General features: G+C 41.2%; 3 protein-coding genes across 3 annotated transcripts in view; 2 read left to right on the forward strand and 1 right to left on the reverse strand.

Moving 5' to 3' along the window:
- Window positions 1-21,027, reverse strand: part of LOC117971126 (zinc finger protein 300-like) — a 199,828-nt gene that overhangs the window by 113,573 nt on the left and 65,228 nt on the right. The gene's annotated exons all lie outside the window — the stretch shown is intronic.
- Window positions 46-11,053, forward strand: LOC131724955 (gastrula zinc finger protein XlCGF52.1-like). Its single transcript, XM_059018111.1, has 3 exons — window positions 46-798; window positions 7,138-7,458; window positions 8,084-11,053. The coding sequence occupies exons 1-3, from the start codon at window positions 471-473 to the stop codon at window positions 8,527-8,529; spliced, it is 1,095 nt and encodes a 364-aa protein (XP_058874094.1). The 5' UTR covers window positions 46-470; the 3' UTR covers window positions 8,530-11,053.
- Window positions 12,104-19,258, forward strand: LOC131724948 (gastrula zinc finger protein XlCGF52.1-like). Its single transcript, XM_059018094.1, has 3 exons — window positions 12,104-12,685; window positions 15,442-15,762; window positions 17,664-19,258. The coding sequence occupies exons 1-3, from the start codon at window positions 12,358-12,360 to the stop codon at window positions 18,191-18,193; spliced, it is 1,179 nt and encodes a 392-aa protein (XP_058874077.1). The 5' UTR covers window positions 12,104-12,357; the 3' UTR covers window positions 18,194-19,258.

Below are 21,027 nucleotides of genomic sequence, written 5' to 3' on the forward strand. Positions count from 1 at the left end.
CTGAGTTCAGAGACTTTCTGCAGCCAATAATATGCGAAGATTACAACCAGACACGCCCACTAGTGTTGACGCTTTTATTTCGTTCCAGGAAATTGAAGCGTTGGTTTGTTTATGCTGGAGAGATAGAGGTGGCTGCAGACAGAGCTGACAGCACAACAGTGTATTACCTGCTGTCTAAAGGATTTAGGTTGAGTACAACTGTTTCCTAATGAGTTATGTTTATTTTTGTTCGTTTATTACCTGTACTGAGTTCTGAAACAAAGAGTCCCTTTTTCTGTTTTATTTAAGAACTCAGACAGACTGGAGCGCAAAAGTTACTCCTTGGAAAAGTAAAACGAGTCTGCTGTTTGTTTTCTTTCTTTATCACACTAGTAGTGCTGATTTTATATGAATGGGAATTCTTAAACAAATAATACATTAAAATCAAACAGGATTCCGCTACTCGAGTCTCAAGCTAACAGTCAGTGAAGATGGACGTCAGCGTCTCCGTGTCGTTCTTTCAAGACGAGCTCGCCTCTACCATCGAGCACGCAGTGAAAGCGGCTGTAGACACCGTCTTGTGCCAAATCACAAAAGTTGTCGGCGGCAAATTCACTGAATTCCAAATGGAAATGGCTGGAAAGGAGAAAGAGAATGAAAGTCTGAAGCTGAGATTGGAAATATCAGAGAGCGAGTTGAAAGCAGTGCGGGAATGCATGAACGCTGCAGATGCAGACATTAAACAACCTCTCAGAAACATGAACTCCGACTGCAATGAACAAGACTTTCAGAGGAACGAGAACCAGGGATTATTTCAAGGTAAGGTTGATATTTCTGATGGTATTGCTTGGTCATTTCAACTCTTTAAATAGATTTTATCAATTTTATTGGTTCGAATTTCTCTTCAGCCACTTTTATTGTTTTTCGACCTGAAAAAGAAACAAGGACCAGGGGTCACAAATGGAGATTAGATAAAGGAGCATTCAGAACAGAAAATAGGAGGCACTTTTTTACACAGAGAATTGTGAGGGTCTGGAACCAACTCCCCAGTAATGTTGTTGAAGCTGACACCCTGGGATCCTTCAAGAAGCTGCTTGATGAGATTCTGGGATCAATAAGCTGCTAACAACCAAACGAGCAAGATGGGCTGAATGGTCTCCTCTCCTTTGTATACTTTCTTATGTTCTTATGCTTCATGAGTGCTGTTAATAACTCAACTCTACTGTCCTAATATTACACCAGTCTAATTAATTATCCAGACTGTAAGGCCCTGTCCACACTACATTTCGAGATTTCGAGAACCATACTCAAAAAAGTTTTAATGAATCCAGCTCAAAGCTTCCTCACTGAAGTACTGTTTTAGTTCGGCTTAATGCATCCACACACCATTAAAACAGATTGGTTACAGTTCCTAGCAGCGCAATGAACAATGGAAAGTAATACGATAGTATCCCACCATGCACTGTATTTTATTTTAAAATAATGTGTTGTGTCCCATATTAACAGAAGTCCATATTGCTAAAAGAAATAAAACAAGTATTTTGGAAAAAGTAAATGCCAACACACAAGTAGGGCTTGAAGTTTTCAGGTTTTATTTTTAATCAAATTCGGCTGATTCTGTTAAATAATTAAACTCAGAAAAAGATGTTAATTACAGAACAGTCTTTGTTTTTACCTTCATGTCTTGCCTAAGCTTAATTCTGGTCCCCTTAATTTTATTTCAAACAGAGCTGACAAATTATGTTAAGTGTTCATCCCAGACCTTACTTTTAACTCGCATTTCATTTTTGCAGTCGTCTAATTTAACGTTGTGCTTTTGTTATTTTCCCCACCAGTTTAACAGAGGTGTCTTGACAGGTGTTTTTTTTAAGCATAAAAATGAATACCTAGTGCGGAGTGCACACTGATAGCAAGTCCTTCAGACGCCTGCTCCGAGTATTTAACCAAACATACCACAAAGCATTCTGGGATAGTGGAGGATATACACAAAAATGTAGTTTGGTATTACAGCGACCACACTTCTGACAAACCGCACTACCTGATGCGATCTAATTTAGAACCGGACTCGAGACTACCTCCTGAGGTGGGCTCAAGTCCAGTTCTAGAGTACGGTATTAAACGCTGCGTAGTGTAGACGCAAACCGTATTCAGCACTGTTTAAACCGGTTTAATGGCAACTAATATGGCTTCAAGACATAGTGTGGACAGGGCCTAAGATTCTAATGGGTATTCTGCAAGCTACAAGAAAGTACTAGTCTATATCTGTAAGCCTTGACCAGTCTAATGAAGAGACTTTAGGCTGTCATACTGGTAAAGTGATATCTTGTATGGAGTAAACTGTGGCTAGTAAATAATAATAAAATAAATTTAAAAAGAAAAAACATATTGCAGAGGGTTAGGATAATGATTTGTGACATTTGATATCCATATACAGCAGCAAATTTAAACTGTTGTCATGCAAATATATTTTTAGATAAATGATAGATTCCCTTTCAATTCCAAGACGACTACCAATGACATTACGTATGGGATATGCCTGCCCATTGGGTAGGTATCGCTGAGCTCTCTATACCACAGCTGCCGATAGGCCCCTTACTGGGATGATGCACTCAGTCCCGCCCACCGAGGGATGTCATCCCAAGGAAGCCATTTCTCTTTTTCCTTCTCAAGACAGTACGGTAAGACCTCTGTGTTGAGCTGAGCGTGTTGATAGAAAAGAGCTCCTCGAGTTAAATCGAGTCGATTGTATTTCCCTTGCATTCGTGCTGAAAGCTGGCTCGCCACTTTCCCGGTATCAACGACTTTGAAAAGACCGAGCCTTTTGTCTTTCTGTCTTTCAGCAGCCTCCTCGCTTGCGTGGTAGGCTGCTCTTTGTTATCTGTCTGTCGTGTGTGAGCGACTGCCAGTGCAGTCATCCGCTATATTTCTTTCTATACGCAGTTCCTCCACGGGGTTAGGCCTTGCCGTATCACCGCTGTTGAGTGACTCTTCCAGACGTGCTCTCCTTCACAGGGCTAGGCCTTGCCACATCCCCGCTGTTGAGTAGACCTCACCGGCTGCATAGGCCCACCCACCTCGGTGAGTCGAGCCTTGTAAACAAACAAACAGTGTGCCCTCCCCTATACTGTCTCATGCACAACACCAGACTCGTGTCAGGCAAGTCGGGGTTCCACCCCTGCACAGCCTGCAGTGCGAATATCCCGCAGGAGGATAAATATACCCTCTGTACACGGTGCTTGGGCTTCCAACATACCACCTTGGCCCTTGAGAGGGATGTGGCCTGCAGCATCTGTGCAGCTTTTTAGCCCCGGGTGAAGGAAGTTAGGTTGGAGAAGACGAGCTCCGTGTCCTGAATGGCCAGACCGTCGGTGGCTCTCGGAGCCCCAGAGCTCCTCCTCCATGACCTGTTTCAGGACCCCCTGCTGGACATCCCCGATGCGAAGGCCTCCCATAGTCGCTCCCCATCTCCGCAGGCGAGGAACATTATGGACCTCAAACCCAGATGGCCCAGGTCAGGGAGCTTTTGGCCAAACAGGCACCTGTGGCCCCGGTCGCAGTCCAGGCTCTGTTGCAGCCTCAATTACCTCTGGGGAGGGGGCCTCCTTCTCCTCTGACATGCAGGTACAAGGGGAGCTCGAACCCCCTGCTGAGGAAGAACCTGGCTTCGAGGTAGCCGGGGAAGCCAGTGCTCCCCCGTTGTCCAGCTCAGTTTTGGCACTTATGTGATGCGCTGCAGCCTTCCTGCAGGTCCCCTGGATGCCAGCGGCAGAACCACGCCGGTCCATTTTCCGCCGTCAAAAGTTCTCGGCCTTCCCAGATTTCATGGAGGAGGTACGCTCCTCCTGGGATCGTCCGGCCTCAGTTCCTAGTGTGTTAAAGCAGGCCGCACTGCTTGCCTCTCTAGAAGGCATGGAAAAGCTTGGCCAAGCGGGGTTCCCCCCGGTAGACTCCACCATCGCGGCCCTGGTTAAGGCCCCGCCGGTGGGTTGGTTGGCTAGAGACCCGGCGTGCCCGAACCCTCAATGCAAGGTGATGGAGACGCATCTCAAGCAGGCACAGGCAACTCGCCTCTCGCCTCTCAAACACAGCGAGTGTGCTCACGGCTTATATGGACGGTGTACTGCGTAAGGCCCCGCTCCCTGAGCTGGTGGCCACAGAGTTACGTATCCTGTCCAGCACGCTGCTGCAGATCTCTGGTCTCCAAGGGCAAGCTCTTTCCAGGGCCAGCACCCTAAACAGCCGCTCCTAGCTGCCCCACCTCAGCGTCAGCAGCCCGAGCAGGGCCCCTGAAGGCTGGCAGCCTCGGACCCCCTTTTCTGCACAACAGTTGCAGTACTGGCGAGCTTGCACCTCGGACGCCGGGTGCTCGCCACCGTGCAAAACAGTTACGTGCTTCAGTTCCGCTTGGGACCTCCTCCCTTTCAAGGTATCACAAATACTTTCGTGACAGACCCTCTCCAGGCCTCGGTACTTCAGAAGGAAGTGGCCACCTTGCTGTGCAAGCGAGCCATTCGTCTCGTAGACCCCACCTCCCACGGAGAGGGGTACAACTCAAGGTATTTTCTGGTACCCAAAAAAGATGGCGGCTTTCACCACATCCTAGACCTGAGGCTCCTCAACGGGTTCTTAAAAGAAAGGAGGTTCCAGGTGCTGACGCACCGTCACATTCTCCAGTCCGTCCGGCCAGGCGACTGGTTCACCAGCGTGGACTTACAGGATGCGTACTTTCACATTCCCATTCGTCCAGAGCACAGTAAGTATCTCCGCTTCTCTTTTCAAGGAAGCGTGTGAGTTTGCTGTGCTGCCAATCGGCCTCTCCCTAGCTCCGTACGTTTTAAAATTGTGTGGACGCTATCCTGGTTACAAAAACACAGATTCAGATTCATGATTCAATAATACAGTCTCTTTGTCAGGACTCGGCTCTACACAGGTCCTCACCCTCGCACAGCCACACAGGCTTGTTTACTCAGGACTTTTATACCGACCTTCTCCCAGTAAATTACACACAGCTGTCTCAGGTTAGCTGATCACTTAAACTATCAGTTCTTTACCTGTTAAGCCATTCTGTGAAATTACATATTTTTACAGACTGTAAAAATGGTAGGACTGCATATTTTCCCCTACCATTTTATTACAGCATTTAAGCCATGGTGTACAGACCTTGGGTTATGCAGGGCTGTGACAGAGATCGAATGATTCTTGGTGTTAGATCTCCCTCTCAACCTGTGAGGGCATGGTGTAAGAGGAACAGAGTACCATTAATTAAATGGCACGACAATTTATTCTGTAGGGTAGGTGGAAGTCTGTCATTTAGGAGAGGGACGGAGCTACTGTATCCAATCTCAATGACCCCGACGGTAAACGGTGTGGCATCCGAGGATTGGAGGAGCGGATGCGCTCGTTAACCTAGGGGTCATGAGCGAGTATATAAATAGGGGGGTAGCTGTTCCTTTGTGAATGGTTAGAGAAAGAACCAAAAGGAAACCCTGTAGTGAGAGCCGTGAGTGTTGTATTTGTTAGTCTGTCTTGTAACATTGTTCTGTTTGTGTCGTTTTAAGACTACTAACACTATCCGGCGCTGCAGCCGCAGGCCAGCAACAAATCCGGACACCAGCACTTCCCTGTTTCACAACGTACTGTCTTTTCACCACAAGCACTTAAATCACACACCGTAGGAACTGTGTCTGTGTCTTTGTGTTTTGTGTGTTTTGCATTTAAGGCTGTGGACATTGTAATTTATCAATAAACACCCTTGCACCTGTTAGTAATTGTCTGTGTGATTCGTACCTGCACTGCACTCACCTGTATCCACTCACCACTTTGCCACAAGGGCCCAATATACTTCTGAAATTAAAGGGAGGGTTTGTGGAAATTCAATTAAGATCACAGGACCAAAACGACAATAGTTATTTTTTAAGTTATTTTATTTATTTATTTATTTTTTATGTAACGTGTCATCATATTATCTAGCTGTAAAGTAAATTCATGTTTAATTTATTTTTATTTCAGGAGATCTATCGTACCGTTCAATGCATACCATTTTCATTCTTTAACAAATGGCTGTATTTAAATATTGAATTAAATGTTTTTAGCAAAAAATAAATGTCATTTAAAAAACAAAAATGTTAGTTCTAATGTATACTGAGAATCAAAAGAACTATCACTTATATTTGAGCATCAAAAGAAACTTATCACTTTTATATTTGGGTAAAATTCACTAGATGTGATCGAAAAATGACAAACTCTGTTTTAGAGCAGGTGCAGTGACTTTTTATTGTGCTGATTAACAATTGACATCACGAAGATGCTGCAAAATGATCTGCCGATCTTGGGCAGGTGTTGTGACTCTTGGTCTCCCGGTTCGTGGCTCTGTCATTGAGTGTGTCTGGTTATACCGTCTCGCCAGGTTTGAAATTGCTGGCTTTGAGCACCCAAGACGGCGAGCCACGGCACGCTGCCCTAGTCCAGCCTCCAACATGCCGATCGCACGAAGGCGCTGCTCTCTTGACAGACGTCACATATTGTTTTTTTTCTGTTATTTTCTTTATTGCTTTTATTCAAGCTTGCAATTCAACAGCTGAAATCGCTCCATATCCAGCGTCCAATCAACTGTCTCACTAATTAGGTGATTAATTGCATCTGCTTCAGTCGTCACTCAAGTGTGTCATGGTCAAAGATGAATGCTCGAGTGATTAAAAAGAAACCAAAAACATTTTGTCAACGTCTATCATTTATATACCTTGTTTTTTATTTTTATTTTTAATAAATGTGTTATAATGGTGATAAGTTTCTTTTGATGCTCGGTATGTATTTGTTTATGGTTAAAACCACTCCTTGACAAACGCCTACTCTGGATCAAAAACGTTGTTCCTATCGTACTGTAACTGTAAGCAAGTACTTAAGTGTTTTTTTAGCTCCCTTAAACTAAAAGTCACCATGGTAAATTTGCACAGTGATTTTGCAGTTTTCCACTAGTTATCCTTTGCATTTATCATGTTTTAATATGCTGTACCATACCTCACTGCTTCAATGTGCAGCATTAAGTTTGCAATGCATTTCTCTATGGTAACTTTTATAAGAGCTGTACTAACTGTTGTTGTGATTAGGGTTCAGTAGGAACCTGGCTAGTATAAATTTGAATACTTTTCTTTCACGCAGATCCAAAAGAGAGCTGTGCTATGCATAAATCTAAAGCCTATGAAGGGTCAAGGATAGAAGCAGTTTACACACAAGAGGAGCCCTTTGACCAGGAGTGGTGTGGAAGTCTAAAGCAGGTTACAGAGCTGACATTTGTTAAAGATGAAGAGGTCCCTCGACTGGAATGTGTTCCTATTAAAGAGGAATTCTTAGAACAGGAATGCGTCCCCATCGCAGAGGAAGTTCCTACTGAAAATAATGTCTGTACACTTGAGGAGAACAACAAGCTGGGATCCAACCTGTATGATGGTTGTCCACCTGAATATGAACTGGGATTTAGAGGTAATCGTACAAAACAAACAACATTGAGCTGACTATTAGTCTTCCAGAAATGAGTTACTAAATTGTAGAAGTGTGCTGAAGATTAAAATTTTTGGTCATTCCAGCTCAATTTAACCAAACCATTATGTCAGTGGTCTGCAAGTTGCAACATAACTATCCTTGCTACTGTGGCATCTGCTAGATGTGGACCCACTATTATCTTCTCATCAATGGGTGATGCCAAATCCAGATGGCTTGCTAAGTGTCATCAGAAGAAACATTTCAATACAGCACTTGCATGTAAACCTGATCTTATACTTTTATTCCTCAAAGTGATATTAAGTGGGGTGGAAATCAGTGACTGGTACATGTGAGTGATATTAACCAGAGTGTGTTTATAATCAAAGTGATATTCCCAAGCATTTGTCCTGATTGGCACCCATTTATATTATGCTTGCAAATTTCAATGTGATGATAATAAAAGGAGGCTGGTATTAACAGGAGTGATATTAAGCAGGTTTGACTGTATTCTCATCAGAGTTCACTCTAGGAGTTGGTCATGGTTATGAGGGGAAGCCCTGCAGAAGAGTGAATGTGTAAAAATGCTGTACAATAACATTTGTCTCTTCTCTTTATTTTTCTCTAGCTGCTAAAGGGAATCTCTCAGGAAGGACTCTATTTCCCTGTGCTGATTGTGGGAAGAGCTTCAGTCGTTTCTCACAGCTTAAAATCCACCAGCGCGTTCACACAGGAGATAAACCTTATCACTGCAATGAGTGTGGGCGGTGTTTCACACAGTTACAAAATCTTAAAAGACACCAGCGCAGTCACACAGGAGAGAAGCCTTATCATTGCACAGAGTGTGGGAGGAGTTTCACAGTGTTACAAAATCTTAAAAGACACCAGCGTGTTCACACAGGAGAGAAACCTTATCACTGCACTGAGTGTGGGAGCAGTTTTACAGTGTTACAAAATCTTAAAAGACACCAGCGCAGTCACACCGGAGAGAAGCCTTATCACTGTGCTACATGTGAGAAGAGTTTTGCACACTTAATTTCCTTGAAAACCCACCAGCAGACTCACAAAAAATGAATGACTGAAGAGTTTCAGCCACTTATCAAACCTTATGCGACACCATAAAATTCACACAAGAGTGAAGCCCTACCCTGCACTGGGTAGCAGTGTGGAGTAGTGGTTAGGGCTCTGGACTCTTGACCAGCGAGTCGTGGGTTCAATCCCAGGTGGGGGACACTGTACCCTTGAGCAAGGTACTTTTACCTAGATTGCTCCAGTAAAAATCCAACTGTATAAATGGGTAATTGTATGTAAAACTAATGTGTAAAGAATAATGTAATTGTGTGTAAAAATAATGTGATATCTTGTAACAAGTAGTCCTGGATAAGGGTGTCTGCTAAGAAATAAATAATAATGATAACACAGTACACGCTTGCAAGCAAACTGATAAATATAAATCACCATAATCTAAAACAGGAAAAATAGTAGCAGTCACTAACTTTAGTTGCTAGACTGGGAAAAGCAGCTTTATTTCTAAAAAGAAAACCTGTCTTGGGTCCCAATTTTAAAACCTATTTATCAATATGGTAATTAAAAGTAAGACGCTCATCAATCCATATACCTAGATATTTCTAAAAAAGAAACTCCATGTAATGTAACAATAACCCAAGTCAGATTGCTAATTTTCCTCCTATTAGAATATAATAGCATTGTTTTTGTCTTGGAAAAGTCTGTTGTACAATATTAAATGCAGTCTGCAGGTAACATATAAATGTACATTAATATTACCCATGTCATATCTCAGGTCATTTATATAGAGGATAAAAAGGATTGGTCCAAGGAATGAACCCCTGAGGTACCCCCTGACATAGAGGTTCAAAGGTGGAAATATTCCCATCAGATCGTATTGCTCGTGTTCGATCTCTTAGCTAACCCTTGAACCAATCCACAGCCCTCTCACTAAATCCTAAACCTGATGTTTTACACAGAATTGTATGACGAACAGAATCAAAGTAATCCAGCAACAAAACACCTATACATTTACCAGTATCCAGAGCATATGATATATCATTAAACACTTTGAGAACTGCAGTTTGTGTGCTGTGTTTCGAATGAAATCCAGGCTGGTGAGCTGCTATGATATTATTCTGTTCTAAGAATCTCTTTAGCTGTTGTTTACTAAACTCTCAAATACTATGGCAATAACGAAGTACAGATATAGGTGGGTAATTGTTGGAGTTTGAACGGTCACCTTTAAAATAGGGACAACGTGCAGATTTCCAAATCGATGGAATTGTATTTGAAATAAGAGATTATGTAGATCGGCTCATGGTTGTGCAATAATCCATGCTGCTACCTTTAAAAATATGGCTCCAGTCCATCTGGGCCAGCTGATTTTTTTTCTGATCTAGACACAGTAATAGTTTAAGTACCTTGTATGCTTTAATAGTACGAAAATAAAAGGCTGTAAGCTTTTGCTGTCTTTGTTCAGCTAAATTAGAATCAATGTCTGATTGATCCTTGGTTTTAATAAAACCGGACGCCATCTGTAAAATAGATCCATCAAATGCCAAACCAGCCTGTGGCAGACAATTGTAATCCAGGTGAAAAGGTTTGTTTTGTTTGTTTTTGTCCTGTGCCTGACTGCGAAACAAACAGTAAACAATAATGAAGGTAAGTAATACTGCAGCGTGTATTACTTCATTTATAATCCCCGGGTTTACCCAGCAAATAATAGTCCTGTTTTTATTATACACCCACACAAAACACATACACAAGTCCGTTAGTGAGTGAATTAGTGCTAGTGGTGCAAATATAGTTAGTGATACGAGTGTACGGGTTTGTGCTGGCCTCTGGAGACAGCTCCGGAAAGTGTTAGCTGTCTAGTGAATACAAACAAGCAAACAGACAGAACAAAACAAACACTCGTAGCAGCTGGTTTCGCTGTGATATCTGAGTTCAGTATTTTCTGATGATAATACGTGAAAAATATTCTCTAGCATCCAGTACTACATTTAAAACAAAGCCAAGCGAGGAATATCTTAACTGTTAACATACACGTCTCAATATAAGGAGGCAGTGTGGTCCAGTGGTTAAAGTCCAGAGCTTGTAACCAGAAGGTCACCCGTTCAAATCCAACCTCTGCCACTGACTGACTCACTATGTGACCCTGAGCAAGTCACTTCACCTCCTTGTGCTCCGTCCTGCGGATGGGATGTTAAATCAATGTCCTATTGGAAGTGACTCTGCATATAATGCACAGTTCACAGCCTACCTCTGTAAAGCGCTTTGTGATGGTGGTCCACTATGAAAGCGTTATACAAAACCAAAGATATTAATAATATATCTATCAATAAACAAGCCATATTATAACATATTGTTTGTGTTTGTTTCGCAGTTCCCTTTAATAAGCTGCATGTTGGAATTCTAGGTACTGTACAGCATTGTGCCACTGGAACTGGTTCTGCCATTTGGTGCTATTGTGTTTGTTCTTAATAAATGCTCAGTTAGTAAATAGTCTAGATTTTATGTTGAAACACCTGTCCAATTTTGTGGGTTTACTATTACAAAAACATTACCTTGAAAAAGATTGAACAGTAAAAATGAGGTTTACCAGAGCTTCTAAGCAAATAAATAAATAAATAAAATCGTCTCGTTAAGCTCGCCAGTTCTTACCTGAAATGTTGCCTTCCAGCAATTAAGCAACAGTATTAATTTAGCAAATGTTTAACACTTACTGTACATGTTAATTTGTTTTAATTTAGGGGCAACTTTAAAATCCTATCCTGACTAAAGTGACTGCTTAATTGGGTCTGGATGATTATGAATCCAGAGTGGCTCACATTGCTATGAAATGGGGGTCTTATTTCAATCCTTGAAATGTTAATTTTACAGATATGGCTGAGAGAGTTCGGACTACATTTTTCAGTTTTCTCTTTCTGAATAGTGGTTGCAGTCTGCACAAAACACTGCATCATGCTGTTTACTAGTTATACTTTGACATATTAAAACGCGCCCTGTTACTGTAGCATTTTACAGATGTTTTAAAACGCACTGATTACTTTTACTGCAGACGCGCCTGTTTGTTTGGAACCACCTAGCAACAATCACCTCGAATGTGACGTCACAGTAAAGAAACTAAACAATGACCCGAACACGAGCAGCACGAGCAGCAGCTTTGGAATACAAAGCATATTGCGCACGCGCACTATAAAAGCCGAGGGACGAAACCGGCGCCATTTCGGATCCAAAATAGGACATTGCAATGTAAAACACAATACAGCAAGAGCCAACATGGCGAACTCCGGTATCCAGTTTCATAACCGCCTCTTCTCATCGTGATGCAGCCATGCTTCGACAGGGAGGTCAGCCAATCAGTTTCGCAAGCTGGGCTCAGAGAGTTTCTACAGCCAATAATATGCAAAGATTACAACCAGACACGCCCACTGCTGTTGACGCTTTTATTTCGTTCCAGGAAATTGAAGCGTTGGTTTGTTTATGCTGGAGAGATAGAGGTGGCTGCAGACAGTGCTGACAGCACAACATTGTATTACCTGCTGTTTAAAGGATTTAGGTTGAGTACAACTGTTTCCTAAAGAGTTATGTTTTATCTGCAGTTGGGTAAAACTGTTTCCTAAGGATTCATGGTTGGGGTTTTTTTTTGTTCGTTTATTACCTGTATTGAGTTCTGAAACAAAGAGTCCCTTTTCTGTTTTATTTAAGAACTCAGACAGACTGGAGCGCGAAAGTTACTCCTTGGAAAAGTAAAACGAGTCTGCTGTTTGTTTTCTTTCATTATCGCATCAGAAGTGCTGATTTTATATGAACGGGAATTCTTAAAACAAATAATACATTAAAATCAAACAGGATTCCGCTACTCGAGTCTCAAGCTAACAGTCAGTGAAGATGGACGTCAGCGTCTCCGTGTCGTTCTTTCAAGACGAGCTCGCCTCTACCATCGAGCACGCAGTGAAAGCGGCTGTAGACACCGTCTTGTGCCAAATCACAAAAGTTGTCGGCGGCAAATTCACTGAATTCCGAATGGAAATGGCTGGAAAGGAGAAAGAGAATGAAAGTCTGAAGCTGAGATTGGAAATATCAGAGAGCGAGTTGAAAGCAGTGCGGGAATGCATGAACGCTGCAGATGCAGACATTAAACAACCTCTCAGAAACATGAACCCCGACTGCAATGAACAAGACTTTCAGAGGAATGAGAACCAGGGATTATTTCAAGGTAAGACTGATCTTTTTGATGGGTTGCATGCCACGTTGTACCTAGCAGGGCGTCTCCATCTTGTCTTTCAGTTCCCTTCTCCCATCCCACTCTGTCTCTGTTAGTCTCCTGCCTTTTGCCTTTTAGCTGGGACCCCTATCTGTGATTTTGAGTCCTGTTAGACCATGCAAAACTGCACGTAGCTGGTTCTGCCGATGGGAAATGAAAGAACTCGAAACTTAGACAATACTGTATAGAAACTTAATATAAAAGCATATTAAAGCAGCTGAATTAGTAAGCACATTAAAACACATTCACACACAATTTAAACATAATTATTAAAAACAACTTAATAATTAATAACATAATTAATACCTCATGCAGAAAGCCATCACTACACCACCATGCACCGTATTTTATTTATGCCCCATATAAGTCCATATTACTAAAAATAAATAAAACAAGTATTTTGGAAAAAGTCAATGCAAACACACAAGTAGGGCTTGAAGTTTCCAGGTTTTATTTTTAATCAGGTAACACATTGAGCGGATTCTGTTTCATAATTAAACTCAAAAAGCTGTTAATTACAAAACAATCTTTGTTTTTACCTTCATATCTTGCCTGAGCCTAATTCTGGTCCCCTTAATTTTATACCGAGCATAAAACGAAACATAACACATTTATTTTCGAAAAAAAATAAGGTATATAAATGATGGGCATTGACTAAATGTTTTTGCTTTCTTCCTAATCACTCGATCATTCATCCTTGACCATGACACACTTGAGTGACTGTGATTGAAGCAGATGCGCTTAATCACCTAATTAGTGAGACAGTTGATTGGACACTGGATATGGAGTGATTTCAGCTGTTGAATTGCAAGCTTGAATAAAAGCAATAAAGAAAATCACAGAAAAACACCAATATGCCACGTCTGTCGAGAGTAGCGCCTTCGTGCGAACGGCATGTTGGATGCTGGACTAGGGCAGCGTACTGTGGCTCGCCGTCTTGGGTGCTCACAGCCAGCAATTTCAAACCTGGCGAGACGGTATAACCAGACACACACTGTCAATCACAGACCACGAACTGGGAGTCCAAGAGTCAACACCTGCCTGAGATCGGCAGATCATTCTGCAGCATCTTCGTGATGTTAATTGTTAATCAGCACAATAAAAAGTCACTGCACCTGCTCTAAAACATCAGTTTGTCATTTTTTGATCACATCTAGAGTTATATCCAAGTATATTTTTATTTATTTTTGCTCATGATGCAGCTGGTGTCATTTTGGTTGAAGACATTTTATTTTTTTATTTTAGAGTGGCCAATTATTTGTATTAATTTTTCCAATTTGGAACGTCCAATTATGTTTATTACTCCTCAGCGCAGCGAGTCCCCACACAGCACAGACGTTCTGAGGGCGTGTGAGCGTCCTCCGATCTCACAAGCCTAAAGCCACTTTAACGCTGAGCAATCCAGAGCAGAGGTGGGCGAGCTACCGATCCCCGAGATCAGCCCTGCTTTTTTATCCACTCTGAATGTGCTCTGTGTCTGGCCAGTAGGTTTCACTGTTGCGCGATGAGGTTTCCCATCCCTCACCCAGGGAGTGTCAAAGCCAATGTGACGCCCCCTTCCGAGTCCCCAGCAAAGTTCGGCCACTTTACACAGCCCGGATGTGAACTGGCGCCGTCCAAGCTGTGTGACTCATCCTGCGCTCCCAGTGGCAGAGCTTTAACTGGATGAGCCACTCGGGGACCCCCTCTTGTATTTTTTAACTGGGCAATACCCGTATTTCTATTTGTCAAACATGACATATTGTGCCTTTGGTTTGATACTTCTAAGGAAAAGCAAAGAAACAAAATGAAACCTAACTCCTTCTGGGAGCGCTAACTAAACTATACAGATTCCTTTTCTAACTGTCAGTTAGCTAATCTACTTACTGACAAAATCCAAACATTCACAATATTGCAGTTACAGAAACACAGGTTCAAGTTCACTGATTCAGTAATACAGTCTCTTTGTCAGGACTCAGCTCTAAACAGGTCCTCACCCTCGCACAGGCTTGTTTACTCAGGATTTTTATACCAACCTTCTCCCAGTAAATTACACACAGCTGTCTCAGGTTAGCTGATTTAATTGTTCATTTTACATAGTGTTTGGGCATGCAGATGTTTGCTAGGACATGCTTGAATAAAAGTTGTTGCATCATAGTTTTTAAACTATCAGCTCTTTACCTGTTAATGCATTCTATGAAGTTACGTATTACGGACTGCATTTTTTCCCTACAATTTTATGACAGATTTAAGCCATGGTGTACAGACCTTGAGGTATGCAGGGCCCATTCTGAAATGAAGGGAGGGTTCATTGGAAATTCAATGAAGATTACAGGACTTTGTTTAAAAATGTGACGTGTCATCATATTATCTAGGTGTAAAGTAAATTCATGTTTAATTTATTTTTATCTTCAGAAGATCTATCGTACCATTCAATGCATACCGTTTTCACTGTTTAACAAGTGGCTTTATCTGAATATTGAATTAAATGTTTTTAGCAAAAAAATTGTTAGTTCTAATGCATATTTGTGTGTGATCGAAATCACTCTTTGACAGTTTTAATATGCTGTACCATACCTCACTGCTTCAATATGCAGCATTAAGTTTGCAATGCATTTCTCTATAGTAACGTTTATAAGAGCTGTACTAACTGTTGTTGTGATTAGGGTTCAGTAGGAACCTGGCTAGTAGGTGAGAATTATAATTTTGAATACTTTTCTTTCACACAGATCCAAAAGAGAGCTGTGCTATGCATAAATCTAAAGCATATGAAGGGTCAAGGATAGAAGCAGTTTACACACAAGAGGAGCCCTTTGATCAGGAGTGGTGTGGAAGTCTAAAGCAGGTTACAGAGCTGACATGTGTTAAAGATGGAGAGGTCCCTCGACTGGATTGTGTTCCTATTAAAGAGGAATTCTTAGAACAGGAATGTCTCCCCATCGCAGAGGAAGTTCCGAATGAAAATAATGTCTGTACGCTTGAGGAGAACAACAAGCTGGCATCCAGCCTGTGTGATGATTGTCCACCTGAATGTGAACTGGGATTTAGAGGTAATTATACAAAACAAGCTGACTATTAGTCTTCCAGAAATGAGTTACTAAATTGTAGAAGTGTGCTGAAGATTAGAGCTTGACAGATGTGAATTCTTCTAGGCCGATACCTATATTTAAAAAAACACACAGCCGATTGCCGATATTATTATTATTATTTATTTCTTAGCAGACACCCTTATCCAGGGCGACTTAAAATTGTTACAAGATATCACATTATGTTTACATTCAATTACCCATTTATACAGTTGGGTTTTTACTGGAGCAATCTAGGTAAAGTACCTTGCTCAAGGGTACAACAGCAGTGTCCCCCACTGGGGATTGAACCCACAACCCTCCGGTCAAGAGTCTAGAGCCCTAACCACTACTCCACACTCCTTTATTGTTTGTTTTTTCAACACAAGCAAAACTCTGGGTTAAATCACAACCTATACTAAGATTATCTGATAGCATCCCTTTATAAACTGTGTGGTCCAGTGGTTAAAGAAAAGGGCTTGTAACCAGGAGGTCCCTGGTTCAAATCCCACCTCAGCCACTGACTCATTATGTGACCCTGTGCAAGTGACTTAACCTCCTTGTGCTCCGTCTTTCGGGTGAGACGTAGTTAAGTGACTCTGCAGCTGATGCATAGCTCACACACCCTAGTCTCTGTAAGTCGCCTTGGATAAAGGCGTCTGCTAAATAAACAAATAATAATAATATAAGCAAAATATAAATAAATAATTGCTGATAGCTAAGCGATGCTGTAACTTGGTAATAATAATAAAGAAGCACAGATTTCTTATGCTTCTGAGAGTGAAAACAGGGCACTTATTTACATCCCACATAAATAACGACAGTTTTTTTTTCATGATTTTAATCTAATGAAGTACATATTTTAACTTGTCAGGCGAGTGTTGCACCATTTCTTGTTTGGACTGCTCACAGAAATACAGTAAATGTTAGTATTAATGAATAAGTCATTATTTCCTTACCTTCTCTCATCCACATGTTGCTTCTGTGAATAATGGATACGTCTGTTCTTGTACTCGATCCCCAGCAGTTCTGAAGCAGAATCTTTTACAGGGATTGTGGGAAGGTTGCCTATTTGCTGGCTTGTAGAATAGACCGACCAATCGCAGCTCTGCATTTTTTCTTTGTAATTTTCAGGAATAATTATGAGAAGTAATATCGGCCTCGCTTAGGCCGATGCCGATATTTTTTCAAAGGGAAAACTCGGCCGATATTGTCAGCTGGCTGATATATCAGTTGACCTCTACTGACGATTACCATTTTTGGTCATTCCAGCTCAATTTATCCTAACCACTATGTCAATGACTTGCAAGTTGCAACATAACTGTCCTTGCTGCTGTGACATCTGCTAGATGTGCACCCACTATTATCCCTGCTTTGAATGCTGTTAGATCTTTGCATGTCCCTCTTTCTGGTAGAGTGTTTGCAGTTCTGCTGCTCCCACAGCTTTATAGTGGTGCTGGGATCACATGACTCATCAATGGGTGATGCCAAATCCAGTCAGGTTGCTAAGTGTCACCAGAAGAAACATTTCAATACAGCACTTGCATGTAAACCTGATCTTATACTTTTATTCCTCAAAGCGATATTAAGTGGGGTGGAAATCAGTGACTGGTACATGTGAGTGATATTAACCAGACTGTCTTAATAATCAAAGGGATATTCTCAAGCATTTCTCCTTATTGACACCCAGTATATTCAACCTGGAAAATGTCAATGTGATGATAACAAAAGGAGGCTGGTATTAACAGGACTGATATTAAGCAGGTTTGACTGTATTCTCATCAGAGTTCACTCTAGGAGTTGGGCATGGTTATGAGGGGAAGCTCTGCAGAAGAGCCAAAGTGTTAGCATGCTGTACAATAACCTTCTGTCTTTTTTATCTCTAGCTGCTAAAGGAAATCTCACAGGAGGGACTCCATTTCCCTGTGCTGATTGTGGGAAGAGTTTCAATTCTTTATCACAGCTTAAAATCCACCAGCGTGTTCACACAGGGGATAAACCTTATCACTGCTTTGAGTGTGGGAGGAGTTTCACGCAGTTACAGAATCTTAAAAGACACCAGCGCAGTCACACAGGAGAGAAGCCTTATCACTGCACTGTGTGTGGGAGGAGTTTCACACTATTACAAAATCTTAAAATCCACCAGCGTGTTCACACAGGAGAGAAACCTTATCACTGCATTGAGTGTGGGAAGAGATTCACAGTGTTACAAAATCTTAAAAGACACCAGCGCAGTCACACAGGAGCGAAGCCTTATCACTGTACTGAGTGTGGGAAGAGATTCACACAGTTAGGACATCTTCAGTCACACCAGCGCTTTCACACAGGAGAGAAACCTTATCACTGTGCTACATGTGAGAAGAGTTTCACATATTTAATTTCCTTGAAAACCCACCAGCAAACTCACAAAAAATAAATCTAATCAATGTAGTGAATGTCTGAAGAGTTTCAGTCACTTATCAAACCTTAAGAGACACCATAAAATTCACAGAAGAGTGAAGCCCTACCCTGCACTGAATGTAGGAAGATGTTCAGTCAGTTACAGGGTCTTGAAGGACACGAGAAAATTCACAGAATTTCAGCCACTTGAGGACACCTGAACACCAGGAGTAGATTTGACTAAAATACAGTATTTACTGAAAACAAAAGAATAAACTTACTTGATAAATAGTGTTGCATCACATTAGTAATCTATGAAATAGATTGTAATTGCATCTGCAAAATTCCACTTTTGTCTCATTGTGGCAAAGTGGTAATTAGTGTGCAGGTGTAGAGCAGGTGCAGTAATCCAGTGATGCAGACAGACAACAAAGTACAGGTGAAATGGTTTCTTTTTATTATAATCCAATGGGCTGATGACCAGGCAGTGTGGAGTAGTGGTCAGGGCTCTGGACTCTTGACCGGAGGGTCATGGGTTCAATCCCAGGTGGGGGACACTGCTGCTGTACCCTTGAGCAAGGTACTTTACCTAGATTGCTCCAGTAAAAACCCAACTGTATAAATGGGTAACTGTATGTAAAACTAATGCGATATCTTGTAACAATTGTAAGTCGCCCTGGATAAGGGCATCTACTAAGAAACAAATAATAATCATTAAACACCTTGAGAACTGCAGTTTGTGTGCTGTGTTTCAAATGGATTCCAGGCTCATGAGCTGCTATGATATTAGTCTGTTTTAAGAATCTCTTTAGCTGTTGTTTACTAAACTCTCAAATAATGTGGCAATAACTAAGTACAAATATAGGTCTGCAATTGTTGGAGTTCGAACGGTCACCTTTAAAATAGGGACAACGTGCAGATTTCCAAATTGATGGAATTGTATTTGAAATAAGAGATTATGTAGATCGGCTCATGGTTGTGCAATAATCCATGCTGCTACCTTTAAAAATATGGGTTAATTCGTAAACTCTGGCAGTAGTGTGTTTCTCTGTATAATTGTACCTGTGTGTTAATAATAAAACCTGATTACTGTGATTTGAAATTGTTTGTCGTGTCTGGTCATTTTTACTCTCAGGACTCAATAGATATTAAGAAATGATTAGGCCTTGTTTTCTTACTAATTGCAATTGTGTTATAGATCTCTGTGTTTCGGAAAATACGTGCACAATATCAATATACAATTTTCATATCGTTGACCACCCCTAATTTTAAATATTAATTATAGAACATTATTTGAATGTATGTGATGTTGGGTCTGGTATGATTCTGCAAGGTCCAGTAAGGTTTCACAGTAAACCAGGAGTGAATTACTACAGGCCACAATTAGAGCACAATGGGAATTCTGTCAGATCAGCATACATTTCTATTAACCTGTACCTACTTATCAATATACACATTAAACCCTACATTTTTATTTGTTAAATTTCTCAACATTTTCAGCTTCTCATAAGTGTACTTTTCAGCACTGCATTTAAAGTTTCCAACTCTAATTTCAAATGTTATTGTTTATAGCTGCATAGGATTGTTAGTGTAGGCTTATTGGTTTATGTAATTTATGATTAATTGTATAATTATCAAAAATTAAATTCAGTTATAGTAATAAGTATCTGTTCTAAGGTTTGCATTTAAGTCAGGACACCGGTAAATCATGCAGAACCTACATCAGACACTCATGAGAGAGCCAGAGCACTGCCACAGGACACAAGACTCAGCACAGCCAGGACAGCACAGGACACAAGACTCAGCACAGTCAGGACAGCCCAGGACACAAGACTCAGCACAGACAGGACACAAGACTCAGCACAGTCAGGACAGCACAGGACACAAGACTTGCTGACCTGTGCTGTCCTGTACTGTCCTCAGCGCTCTGCATGCCTCGGGTCACAGAGCCCAGCAACCCCTACTGTAAACACTGCCAATTCTATCATTGAGAAGAAGAAATACGCAGACTGTGTGCTGTTTTTGTGGGTAATCCAGTGGAAGACTGCTTTGACATTTTCACAACAACTAGAAAGGTACAGTCCAAACTACATGCATAATATCAGTTGCTGTACAATATTGAGCTGATGTATGCTGTCTCATACTTCAGTCTGTTGTACCCTGAAGAGCTATTCAAATAATAGACATTTAAGATAATGAAAAATGTATCTACATTTTCTAAGCAACAAAGCAATTTCAGGATATTTACATGTACGTTTGGTCCTGCAAACATTGAAACCTATGTTAGTCTGATCACAAAACAATCCAGTTTCATGTGTTAAATAGTTCCAGTGACTATTTTAGAGAAAGAAATATGGTTTCCATGTAAATTAGGCCATCAACAGTCTTGGCATATAGTGATGGTGATGACAGAAGGTCACACCTCAGCTCAGTCACTTCCTCCTTGATCGCAACAGTCCTGTCTGCAGAAACAACCCATCGAACAGGAAGCTCTGGGCTGATGTGAGCTGCTTCCATCTCAGAAACTTCCTTTGAGTGAGGCTGATCCGTTCTCACTGAAGAAAAGGAGACAAGACTTTTAGTTTGTCATTTCAGATTGCATATAAGGTGCTTTTATTTGAATTTCCGCAGAACTCACACTTTAGAAAACTATGGCCAAACATTTTGCATTACCCTATAGAATTAACTCATCTGCTAATAATGTTACCTTAACAATTTGAAGTGCATACTGCTTTGTTGTTTTCCACATACTGACAGAAACATATCAAACTCTAACATGACATATTGCATTATTATGGATTCGGGTAGACTTTTGCAATATCATTTTGTAGTTTATTTGTTTGCATAGTGTTCTATACAATTTCTAAATTA

The sequence above is a fragment of the Acipenser ruthenus genome, chromosome 58, assembly GCF_902713425.1.
Source record: "Acipenser ruthenus chromosome 58, fAciRut3.2 maternal haplotype, whole genome shotgun sequence".
Taxonomy (NCBI): domain Eukaryota; kingdom Metazoa; phylum Chordata; class Actinopteri; order Acipenseriformes; family Acipenseridae; genus Acipenser; species Acipenser ruthenus.

Excerpts from the sequence above, each read along its gene's own strand:
- LOC131724955 (XM_059018111.1), top strand. The coding sequence starts at position 471 with ATGGACGTCAGCGTCTCCGTGTCGTTCTTTCAAGACGAGCTCGCCTCT. Across the intron at positions 799-7,137 it reads GAACCAGGGATTATTTCAAG|ATCCAAAAGAGAGCTGTGCT; the intron begins GTAAGGTTGATA and ends TCTTTCACGCAG. Across the intron at positions 7,459-8,083 it reads ATATGAACTGGGATTTAGAG|CTGCTAAAGGGAATCTCTCA; the intron begins GTAATCGTACAA and ends ATTTTTCTCTAG.
- LOC131724948 (XM_059018094.1), top strand. The coding sequence starts at position 12,358 with ATGGACGTCAGCGTCTCCGTGTCGTTCTTTCAAGACGAGCTCGCCTCT. Across the intron at positions 12,686-15,441 it reads GAACCAGGGATTATTTCAAG|ATCCAAAAGAGAGCTGTGCT; the intron begins GTAAGACTGATC and ends TCTTTCACACAG. Across the intron at positions 15,763-17,663 it reads ATGTGAACTGGGATTTAGAG|CTGCTAAAGGAAATCTCACA; the intron begins GTAATTATACAA and ends TTTTATCTCTAG.